The sequence below is a fragment of the Poecilia formosa genome, unplaced genomic scaffold, assembly GCF_000485575.1.
Source record: "Poecilia formosa unplaced genomic scaffold, Poecilia_formosa-5.1.2 Scaffold62, whole genome shotgun sequence".
In the NCBI taxonomy this organism is placed as follows: Eukaryota; Metazoa; Chordata; class Actinopteri; order Cyprinodontiformes; family Poeciliidae; genus Poecilia; species Poecilia formosa.
Genome location: NW_006800001.1, coordinates 2,354,152 through 2,365,610, shown reverse-complemented (window position 1 = coordinate 2,365,610; position 11,459 = coordinate 2,354,152). Strand labels below are relative to the sequence as shown.

At 38.5% G+C, this 11,459-nt stretch overlaps 1 protein-coding gene across 1 annotated transcript; it reads left to right on the top strand.

Annotated features, from left to right (window-relative positions):
* The first annotated feature begins 635 nt into the window (after positions 1 to 635).
* On the top strand, positions 636 to 8,435 carry ubap1 (ubiquitin associated protein 1). Its single transcript, XM_007554279.2, has 7 exons — positions 636 to 814; positions 2,413 to 2,459; positions 3,469 to 3,593; positions 4,026 to 4,823; positions 4,907 to 5,065; positions 6,185 to 6,286; positions 6,403 to 8,435. The coding sequence occupies exons 2-7, from the start codon at positions 2,420 to 2,422 to the stop codon at positions 6,541 to 6,543; spliced, it is 1,365 nt and encodes a 454-aa protein (XP_007554341.1). The 5' UTR covers positions 636 to 814; positions 2,413 to 2,419; the 3' UTR covers positions 6,544 to 8,435.
* The last annotated feature ends 3,024 nt before the right edge of the window (positions 8,436 to 11,459 follow it).

The following is an 11,459-nucleotide window of genomic DNA, read 5'->3' as shown; positions in this document are numbered from 1 at the left end:
TCAGGATTTTATAGCTATAAAATTTGTATTAGTTTTAAATAAATAATGGACACAATCTAAAAGTTTGAAAAGGTGAATAGAATATCCAGGTGATGCTAAATAAAGTATTTTACATTTGCGCTACCGTGAGTATCACGATTGATTTCAAACCCTTAAATTAGCACTTTTTCGGATTATACAGAAATAAAAAAAAAATGCTGTACATTTTTTGTACGTTGAATGTGTTAAATTAGAAGAAATGTTAGAATAATCTTTAAAAATGTGTTTTTAGTTACATCCCAAAAACTTCAGTACACTTCAGGGATCATCAGAACCAAAATATTTATTGTTCAAGTGATCAAATATAATTAAAGTATAGCGAATTATTGGATTGCTCCGGGTTTTTGGCTTTTAATTGAGTTTCTGATATAATTGTGAAAAACAATTCTTGAAATACGCTCAGTATGTCACTCTGTATAATGAATTCACAGCTTATGAGTTTCAAATGAATTAAATCCAATTGAATTAATTAAATAAATACATTTTCCAATCATAATGTAAGTTAAGATGCACTTCTATGTAAAAAAAAGAAAGTTACTGTCCTTGTTCAGCTGGTTTATGAACCATTGCGTTATCTCAGTCTGACGTCGTGGAGGTGAGTGACATCATACAGGAACCAGTAGAGGGAGCTTGACAAACCAAGATGGCGACCTACGGCGAAGCAGGGAAGAGGTTCTACTTGAAATAAAACTGATTCTTAAAGCAGTTTTTAACGTAGTGCCAACGTGATTGGGCGTTGTTTGGATTTCGTAAGGAAGAGACGGAGTCAATACCGGTAAGAAAGCTCTGTTTTTAATTTGCGGGCCAGTTGTTTAGCTGTGTGAGGGGCGGTGGCAGCACGTAACGTTACAAGTCAGGCCACAGCCGAAGCTAAGCATATTAGCATGTACAGTGGCGTACGCTGAGGACCAAAGCACTCTCTCTGGTTGTGTTTGGCAGTGTGTACTTTCAGTGTGCCTTTTCTTTTACCAAATGCCAACTAAAATAAGCTACGTCGAGTTTTGAAACTTAAGCATTTTGATAGCGGCCAGCGCGTTATTCTATAAGTACATGTTATTCTAGCTGTGGCTAAAGGTATCCAAATGTATTCAAATATGTAAAACTTAACTGTCTGACAGCACATTATAAGCTGTATTTGACACTTGATGGCCTACAATGACCCAGTTTTAGTCACGTTTGCATTAGGATATAGGTAATTAATTTACTCGGATTCCTGTCGTTTAAGTTAGCTAACCTATCTTTACAGTTATCACTTATCTCTGAAATATATCAACGTACCCTGTGTTTCCGTGACATGCTAAGTTTTAGAATAGCAATGCGGAACAGCAACTTGTGAAGGTATGGTGTTGTATAACTTTATCCCCAAGTACTATTAGCAACTAACTGTAGGGTGACTACTATGTTAAGGACTTCATGCTTGAAGTTAATACATAAGAAATCCGACATAGACACGGCGCTGCCTTGATCACAAGATCCAGCGGGTCATGAGTGATCAATGGCGGATTGACATCTATGCACAGCAAACACACCAAAGTAAAATTTGCTTTGGGGTTCGTTTAAAGTTACAGTTTTTGCTAGCAAATACATACTTCATATCTGTGATTAGTACTACGTCATTAATTTGTTTTTGTTTACTTTATCTCATCGGTTCAAAGTTCTGTGCGGTGACAGATTTGTTCCGGAGTTTCTTGTTTTCGTTGCAATCAGGCTCTGTTGCTATGTGACAAAACAATGGAATTGATTTCAGATTTAAACTACTTTTTGTTAAGTATCTGTTTTGGATGGGTAGGGGGAGTTCTGGTCAGTTCTGATCAATGAAATCCTGTCAATCTTTGGGGCTGGAAGGTCTTTCCAAACTAAGGACTAATCCCATTTTTTAAACCAGAAAAGGATTAATCAGAATTTGGCTACTTTGAAGCTGCCTTTTGACTTTGATAAAAATCAAACCTCAAAGAAAAACAAAAATCTGTATTAACCAGGAAAGGCCTATTTTTGGGGGGGCAATGTATGCAGTATAGTCTCTGAAACTTTTCCATGTTCACTTTGTATTTATTTTATGCACAGTAATAATTTGGAATGTGTGGTTTGTGGCTTTACACATTTTTGGTTAAATTTAAGTAGTTTTTTGAACCTGATAAAGGCACAGTCATTTAAACATTTAAACCCAATAAATAAATAAAGCATTGTTATTTTAGTATCTTATTCTAGTTAATTAAGTTTGTGTCATTCTTTAAACACATCTTGTGTGTTTAAAGAATTTAAAGTTCACAATGAACTTTAAATTCATTCAGTTAAAGTTTTCTTGCTTTATTTTAAACTACAACCTCCCTCAAAACATTGAACTCATGCACTTTTTTTCTTTTTTTTTTTCAGGGACTAAATGGCTGCGAGGAAGTCTGGATCAGACGTGTATAACAATGGTAAGACCTTATTTTTGATTCTTTTATTTTCTGCCAGCTCAGAGGGTTAAATAATGTGTAACACAGATGCTTCAAGTTCATCAGTTTTTGTAAAGCTTTCATTTAAATAGCTTCTTTACAAAGTTAGCTGAATCTATTTTTTTTGTTTAATCAGAGTATGCTATTTTAACTGTACAGTATTTTTTTTTCCACATGCTATAAATTTACTCTTACTGTTAAGCTTCACATCTGTATGTTTTGCTTCTATACTTTTAAACAATCAGTGTAGCTTTAGTGGCCAAGATTGTGTTCACAAACAAGGAACTTGACTTCGGTTTGTAAGCGCTCACATGTGCAAACATTTACTGTAAATAGACAAACATTAACAGGAATTAAATAAGGATTAATGGACTATATGTTCATGTATTTGCAGGCCTTTTTTGATCTCTGCTTAAATCTGTGTGCTTTCATTTGCCTGTCTCTTCACTGCTGTTACTCACAGAGATAAGTGACTGTCGCTTCATTGAGGAAGAATAAAGGATATTCTATTCTGTACTGTTTTCTATTCTCAGTTGCAACTTCCCCACCACAGAGTGTTGTAAGGCGACTTGTTTGTTTTAGCTAGGATGTGCTCGCTGATCAGAAAAAGGTTTGAATTTCTGACGGGTCGATTTCTCAATACATTTTTACTTTAAGGTCCTACTTTAGGGTGTCTATGTCTATGCTTTCAGTATTTAGGGCTGCACTACAGAAAATCTTACAGTGACGATAATATTTATATATATTGCAATAACAATATCACGTGCAATTTATGCCTTTTATCTTCTGTCCTCTCTTTCTCATCTGTGCTTCCATCACTCTGACCTTTAACGTTTTGTGGTAATGTCATCTTGGACTCTGTTCTGGCTAACTATTACATTAGCATGAAAAATGCAAGTTCATGACACTATTGCACACACGGATATAGTGATGATGATATATTTGCAACATTTTGTGCAACCTTGACAGTCTCCTTTTTGTCTCTGTACAGGACCCATCAGCTACCTTGATGATGTTCCCTTCAAAATAAACGACAAATTCCGGCGTCCAGCTAAAGTGGGGTTACCCGTTGGTTTCCTTATGCCAGATTATGGAGCTGTACTTGCAGACACAAAGGTACAGAGGACATAGAGATTTTTTTTGTCTATTTTTCAGTTACATGTTGGATGACCTGTGTAAAATGATGATTGAGAAAGAGGATTTTAATACATTCAATTCTACCATTAGTTTTGTTGTTGTTTTATAAATGTAATGAATTTGTTTTTTTCTACAGTGATGAAGTGTTGCCTCTCTGTTCATGCCTATACTCATTCCATGATTGTTTCTGTATTTTTCTGATCTCAAGAAACTTCCAAATTAAGTTAACACTAATACATAATAGATCTTAAATTGTTAATGCATAGTTGGTCATTATAAGTAAGTAAATATTTAAGGGGTAGCCAAGCACAAAAGATGTTCCTGTAACTGGAATTTTAATGCTATATGGCTATCGTGACTGATGTAATTACTTTTCCATCTTCCTTCTCCTTCCTTTTCTCTTCTGAACAGTATGACTTTACATTGGAGAGGCGAAGTGTCCGCTGGGGGATAGAACTTGCTGACGCCAGAGCAGCAGCAGCCAGAGCGGAGGAGGCAGCAGCCAAGCAGGAGGCTGAGAGCATGGAGTCTCTGTCTCGGGATGCTGACGGAGGTGGGGGGAACAACCTTCGCTCCGCGGTGGAGGACCAGGACCTTCCGCCGCCAGCCCTGAACCCGGTCCTTGCTGGACTCAGTCACAACGCCATCCTCACTCCACTGCCGGCCCCCAGACTCGGCCCCAGAAAATCCCAGGACAGCACTCCACAGCCACAAAACCTCAACCTAGCCGACTTTGAGCGGGAGGAAGACCCTTTCGACAAGCTGGAACTGAAAACCCTGGATGATAAGGAAGAGCTGAGGAACATTCTGCAGAGCCAACCTCAGCCTCCGCCCTCTATGTCTCCACCTCAGCAAGGTTCAGTATCTCGTGGAGACAGCCCATCTCCGCCCAGCACCAACACCAGCATCTCCTCTAAGCCAGGCTTCGCTCACAAGCCGAACGGCTTGGTTGCCTTGCTGGATATGGACAAAGTGGGACATCCTGGAAGAGCGGGCTTTGACACGGACGATCGGCCTTGTAACATCCGCTCTCTGACATTCCCCAAACTCTCCGATTCTGGTGAACCGGAGTCGGTAAAGTACAGTCCTGTTCCCGTTCCTTCTCCCCGACGGAACCTAAGCAACAGCAGCCCGCCAGCATTACCAAAAACACAAGTCATTGTCGCCCCCGAGCCATCCAACCACAACAAGAGTGGAACGCCAAAGCCGGTGAGTGTTAAAGAGCACTCTGCACGTCTGCTTGAGGTTCAAGCAACCCTTCGATATTCACTCTGTTTTCGTCCTTTAACTAGGCCAACCCTGGAACAGGATCTACTGGTCTGCCGTGCGGTGGAGCTCTCCTCAGCATGACGCCCAGCGAACGTCAGTGTGTGGAGACGCTTGTGGGAATGGGTTACTCTTATGAGGAAGTTTTACGGGCCATGCAGAGACAGGGCCAGAATGTGGAGCAGGTTAGTTACCAAAACATTGAATGTGTATCTACATGCAGCCAATTAAATATCTTACTTTGAATGGCTGAACATTAATACAAAACGGAGGCTCCTAACTCACAAATGACTAAAAATATGACAGTTAAATGACATTGCTGTGCAGAAAGGGTAAACTACTGGGAGCATCTGGTCTTAGGCTACTTTGCAGACACTAAAGAATCTCCATCCTTGTCACATTTCTATTTATTTTAAACATTTTAATTGTTGCTCTGACTTGTGTAAGGGTAAGTTTTAGGCAAGCAGCTCTTTCCATTTAGCATGGAAAGTGTAGTGTATCTCACTACACTTTAACACTATGCAAGCTAGATATTATCAATTCTTGGTTGTAGCTCCTGTTACATTGTGCTGTGGAAGAGCCAAGATTTGCTGGTGTGGCCAGTTCTCTATTGGTTCAATAATAAATGCAAGTTACAGGTGTTGATGTTTATTTTAGTAGTTGCACAAAAGGGAGAGGGAAAAGGGGGCTCAAGGTTGAGATGAGCGGAAAGCAGTTGCTTACTAGAAAGAAAGAGAAGAAATACTTGTCTGTTTTGAGAGAAATTCCATTGCACAATTATTCCAGAACATTTCTGTTGCTGCTTGATATCTGTGGTTGGTTGTCTTTGGTTGCGCGCTACTTAATCATCTGTCGGCCACAGTGCAATAATTCAAGTCGGGATGTAGAGATTCTCTTCCAATTCTTCCAACCAGAACATCTTTTCCAAGACCTCCAATAATTGGAATAGCATGAACTCAGCTACACTGGAGATACATGTTTTCCTCTCTTTCCCAACTTTAAGAGCATTGCATGTATGTATCATGTCATTTGAGCCTAGAAAAGCAGGAAACTATGGATAAACAATCTTAAGTTCCCAGAGATTGATCAACTTTAAAAAAAAATAGTTTAGAAATGCCACCATGCCTCTAACTTTTTTGCACAAATAGAATTTTTAAGACCTTCTAATATGACATTTTACTTCAATGCTCCCATTTAGACAAACTAAATGAAGTGTATGTTAAAGAGGAAGTAGGTTTTTATTGCTTCTACAAAAGGGAAGTTAGTAGAAACAATGGCTGACCTTCATCTATCTTCTGTCCAAGGTATTGGACTATCTGTTTCTTCATGGTCGTCTGTGCGAGAGAGGCTTTGATGCCAGCGCTGTGGAAGAGTGCTTAGAAATGTACCAGTGCTCAGAAGAAAAGGTTTGTACTTTTCTCTTGATCTTAAGAGAAAGGAATACACTCGCTTGTCCTCTTTAATAACGATTTCATCCGAGATTACACTGTTTAATCATTTACTTTTCATCGTTTGTTTCCAGGCCTTGCAGTATCTTGAACTCATGTCCAGATTTGGTGAAATGGGGTTCGAGAGAGACGCGATCAAGGAGGTTCTGCTAGTCCACAACAACGATCAGGACAAGGCTCTGGAGGATCTGATGGCCCGCGCCGCTGCGAGCTGAGCCCAGCCGGCGGGGAAGCCAAAGCTCTAACCCAGGCATCTGTCTCTGCTCCCACCCTGAAGCCCCTTTCCCTCTGCCTACCTTATCTCACTACGCCCCGCCCTTTTTGCCTTGGCTGTGGAAAGGACACCCGGGAGGCGATTTCTGTCTGTGCTAAAACATACCATGCCTCAGCACATCTGAAAATTTGTGTGCCTAGATTGGACTGAGTTAACATGTACCAATACTAAATGCTCATTTCAGGTACTGCTGTGTTATTGGAGTAAATGACTGATGCTGGGAAATGTGGGCTGTGGCGCCTCGACGCCACTCTAATTTGCTTCCTCTTGGAAGTCTTTCAATGAATGCAGGAGAAACTGCACAATTAAACGGGGGAGGAGCTAGCGGTAGGCTGTGTGCGCCTCACGGGAAGACCTGTGGGAACTTAAACTCTTTGATAAGACAGCTGCCATGTTCCACTGCTCGCTGCAGACTTTAAAATGGTGATGGGAGCGGAGAGGTCGAGAGAAGACCCTCTTTTCTAATTGAACCAGCTTACAGTGAAAGGCACAATCACAGAACAGAGCTGACTCTCAAGAAGTGCCCTCTGAGCTGTAGTGCCCAGGACCTATTTCTGTTCTTCTTTATGCTTTTCTTACATTCATGTCTTATTTTTTTTTCTGTTCATTTTGGACATCATTTTGTCTGTTTAAAGGTTGCATTTATTTGCTTTCTGTTTTAGGAATTGCATTATAGATCATTAGTCATGAAAACTCTGAAAATGAAAGTGTGCCCTGTTGCACTCTTCCGCCTGCACTGGAAAGAAACAGTGGGAAAACTTTTCCCCCTAAAAGAAACACAATATATCTCTTGCCCCAATGTCACTGATCATACAACGCACAGGCGCACATGTGTTTCATTTGTTCAGATCTTATTTAAAATAGTACACTGACACTTTGATTTAAGATTTATTTGGAGTTCAGCTTGATTATGTAAGATATGTTGACGTACAAATGCAACGCTGTAGAACTGTCCTGAGCGTCTGTTTGCAGACTGAAAGAGTGAGGGGCAACAAAAAAAAAATAATATAAGCGAGGGTTGTTTGTTTTTCTGCAGCCAAATTACAGTGCAATAGACGCATTTCATGTTGTATGACTGTTGACTTGCACTTTGAGCCTCCAAAAATGTTAAAAGGAATGGTCTTTAAAGCCTTACTGGAAATGTGGATGAAAGTTTCTGTTGTATTGATTTCTATCATTTGTTTTCTGTCACTGAATTTAATATGACAAAATTTAATCAAGCCTGAGGTTGGACTCTTGATTTCCTCCCCCAACCCCCGTGTACTTTTTTTATTTTTTTGTCCCGTACCTCAGGCAGGTTGAATATTTTCATGTATTGTTCAAAGGCAAGCCCTCTTTCTACACAAGGCATGGGCCGGTTTGAGATTGTGATAATCTTTAAAAAGAAAAAAAAGATACTACCATTGTTCCCTGTCAAGAAATGTAGTAAATGTGTACAACAATCTAATTGCTTTTATTCAAAAAAAAAAAGATGAGCAATAGTTATTCGTGTTGCTAAAATAATCCAACAGATTTTGTTTTGTTTTTTTTTACAATTGTAATCTAAAACATTTTATATTGACACACACTGAAAAGTAACAAAATAATTGGCCAAAATTATAAGGCGATTAGTTACAAAATGCAGTTCTCATTAGACACAATTTTTCAACCTGCCCCTATTGTTAAATAATGATTTGACCATTGTTAACCTTTTCTTTTCGGTCCTAGATTCATCTGCCACACCTAGGCCCAAGTGCTGCCAGACTTACTCATTGAATTACTTAAATAGAACCTGTCGGGCAACATGAAGTAGGCTAAAACAGCACATCATGCTCTCATCTGAAGAAATCATAGAGCAAATGAGAAAACGATATCTGTATCATGACATCTGGAAAGGGTTAAAAAGCTGTTTGGACCAAAGGTGAGAACCAATATTAAAACATGCAACAGTGGGTCGTGAACCGTCCCATTAGAGACATGCCTACTAAAATAATTCAAATAGCAAGTTGAGTCATCCAGGAAGTTGCAAAAAAAAAAAAAAGACATCTAATGCACTATGGTCCCCATTTCCATCAGTTAAAGTCAGTGTTCTTGATTTAAGCAGTAGGAAAGACCTGAGTGAAGTTGGCTCCCTCACCTTCAAATCTAACAAAATTTGGTGTCAAATGTTTGTGCAGTAAAAATATTAATTTGTACTGCTGTTATAGTAAAGATATTAATACAAAAAAGGTTTCTAGAGCCCACCAGCACAAACATAGCACAAATGTTTGACACCAATTTTGATAGATTTGAAGAAGCTGGGGTGAAGAACAATGAAGAAGATGTCCATAGTGATATCAGTGGGAAGGTGCCAGTGCCTGAGCCACTGCTGACCAAAAAGATCCTGAAGGCCGTCTTTCATTTGGCACTATAAACACTGATGAGATCCAAGAGTTATAGGGAAATGTTCTGTAAACCTATAAGTGTGTCAAGCTAATGGCATCCAGAGAAAGAAAATTATACCCACAGTCAAATATAATGGAGTGGTGTACGGTGGTTTAAGTAGCTGGACATGTTGCGCTTGATGAAACCATTCATTTTGCCCTCTATCTGGAAATCCTGTAAGAGAATGTCCAACCATTAGCTTGTGACCTTGGGCCCAAGCGCACTTGGATCAGTTATCCAAAGCACAGCAATAACTTAAAAAAAAAAAAAAAAAAAAAAAAATTTACACACGTATTAAAACTTTCGCTGTCCTAAAAAAAAAAAGATTTTGGAGTGAAGTTTGGATTTAAACCGAGGGCATGGCATCAAAACTTCACCAACGAGGCAGAATTAAAATGGTTCTGCAAAGGAGATTGGGCCAAAATTCCTCCATTTCAATGGAAGACTCACTTCAAGTTACCCCAAAAACTTAACATTTGCAGTAAGCGGTGATACAACAGCGATACAACAAACTATAAAGGGGGCTATAAATTTTTCACTTTAGGGTCAGGTTATTTTGATAACTTTTATTCACTTAATAAACAAAAAGCATATTTTGCATTTACTAAGGTTATGTTTGTCCTGTGTTAGAATTTGATGATCTGGAACATTTAAATGTAAAAACAAAAAAACCTGGAATAATCTGTAAGGGCTAATAATTTTTCTCAGCACTGTAAACTTAGAGAAATAAAGAATAAACATAGGTGCTTATTTACAGCACTGTTACTTTACCAATACAACTGCCGACAGTCACTCTGGCTTCTCATTAAAAGGACTAACGAAAAATGTTACAGTTGTTGTGCATCAAGCATATCTTGATACACATGACTGGCCCATGTCTTATCCAGACACTAAAACCAATGAAATTATGTTTATAATCATACTTTTGGGATATAACAACATATTTGTTGAGTCTAAAATACCTTTCAGACTACATGACTGAGACTTTTTAGAACACATGGATCGCTCCCTGACTCATAATTATTTACAGAGTTGGAATTTCCATGTCGTAATAATTCACTTGAGTTCCTATAGGAAGCACTTTAAGTTAAATAGGTTTGACATGACTGACAGCTGCTTCTTCCTTTTTTATGTTTCTATGATTAAAAAAAAGAAAACACATAAGTGGTATTACTGTCTTCACACTTGACTTGATAGATTTTTGTTATCCACAGATATTAATTAAAACTGTGCACCTTTGGCTGTTTGTGTTCTGATTTTTTTAAAGTTTTATTTGGATTACAGGTTTTGGGGAAAAACATGTTTGTGTAAAAAAAAAAAAAAAAAAAAAAAAGTCAGTTTCAACATTACCACAAAGCAAATCTAATCAGATCTGAGAAATGTTAATGGTAAAGTTGAGCTTGGTGAGCTCAGTGTCGTTTTCCAAATTCATTGATGTGTTTCGACAAAATGTTTAATTTTCTGTGAAATTATTTAGAAAATACAACCAATTAAACACGCTCATCTTTTCAGTATTGTGTTTGTCTGTTTGTTTTTTTAGCCCAGCTTCGTGTTTTATCCCAAGTATTTAAATGTGAGAGATGAACCTATCAAAGAGCAACAAATCCTTCTCCTGGCTTTGTGTCTCTTTTTAAAAGTTCAGCTGAAGAGACAACAATACAGTTGATTGTTTCAAGTTCTTGTCTACAATAACTGGAAAAATCCAACTGTGGCCTGTTGGTCAGCAGAAAAAATATAAAGAAGAGCAGCATGCAGTAGCAGAGGGGCCCATGCAACCTGCCTGCAACTAAAAATCGGAGATAGCTAGCACCTGTTCGTGAAAATAGGTACAGTCCTATAAAAAATTGTTTCAGTCCAACTGACTTGCTGTTATAAGAAATTATTTTCAAGACATTTGTGATGTTCTTGTTTTAACATTATACTGGAGGCCACATTTGGTTCTCATAAAGCACGATCTTAAACAATGCAGTTTTGAACATACCGTAATTCTTGAGTCATCTTGACTTTTTCATATTTAGCTTTCAACGAAGGAGAGGTTGCTTTCATATTTAGATGTAAAAAGTTATTCTATGGATGGTGGCTGCATTTTCAGAGGTAGGATGTTTTGAGACATGGACACAAAAAGTTTGTTGAGTCACACTGTTGGGGTTTTTAAAATTAGCTCAAGACTTGTAAAAAAAAAACAAACAAAAAAAAACAGACACAAGACCAATGAGGTTTTTATGCCTTCCTTTGCAAAGGGAGAGATCCACAACCTCTAACCTGCTCGGGATCAAAGATTGGTGAGCTCTGCTCAACTCTGCTTGGGAACTGGCTTTTATTATGATGACCTTCTTCGGTGGAACAGTGCTGACATAACAGAACAGATGGACACCTTGAGTGGGAAATTACATCATAGATAGAGAATAAGTGGTCAGAGCCAGTTAGGTAACTGAACGCATTTAGATAAAACAC

Coding starts and splice junctions, on each gene's coding strand:
- ubap1 (XM_007554279.2), top strand. CDS start 2,420: ATGGCTGCGAGGAAGTCTGGATCAGACGTGTATAACAATG. Junction 3,594..4,025: donor CTGTACTTGCAGACACAAAG/GTACAGAGGACA, acceptor TCTTCTGAACAG/TATGACTTTACATTGGAGAG. Junction 4,824..4,906: donor AGAGTGGAACGCCAAAGCCG/GTGAGTGTTAAA, acceptor TCCTTTAACTAG/GCCAACCCTGGAACAGGATC.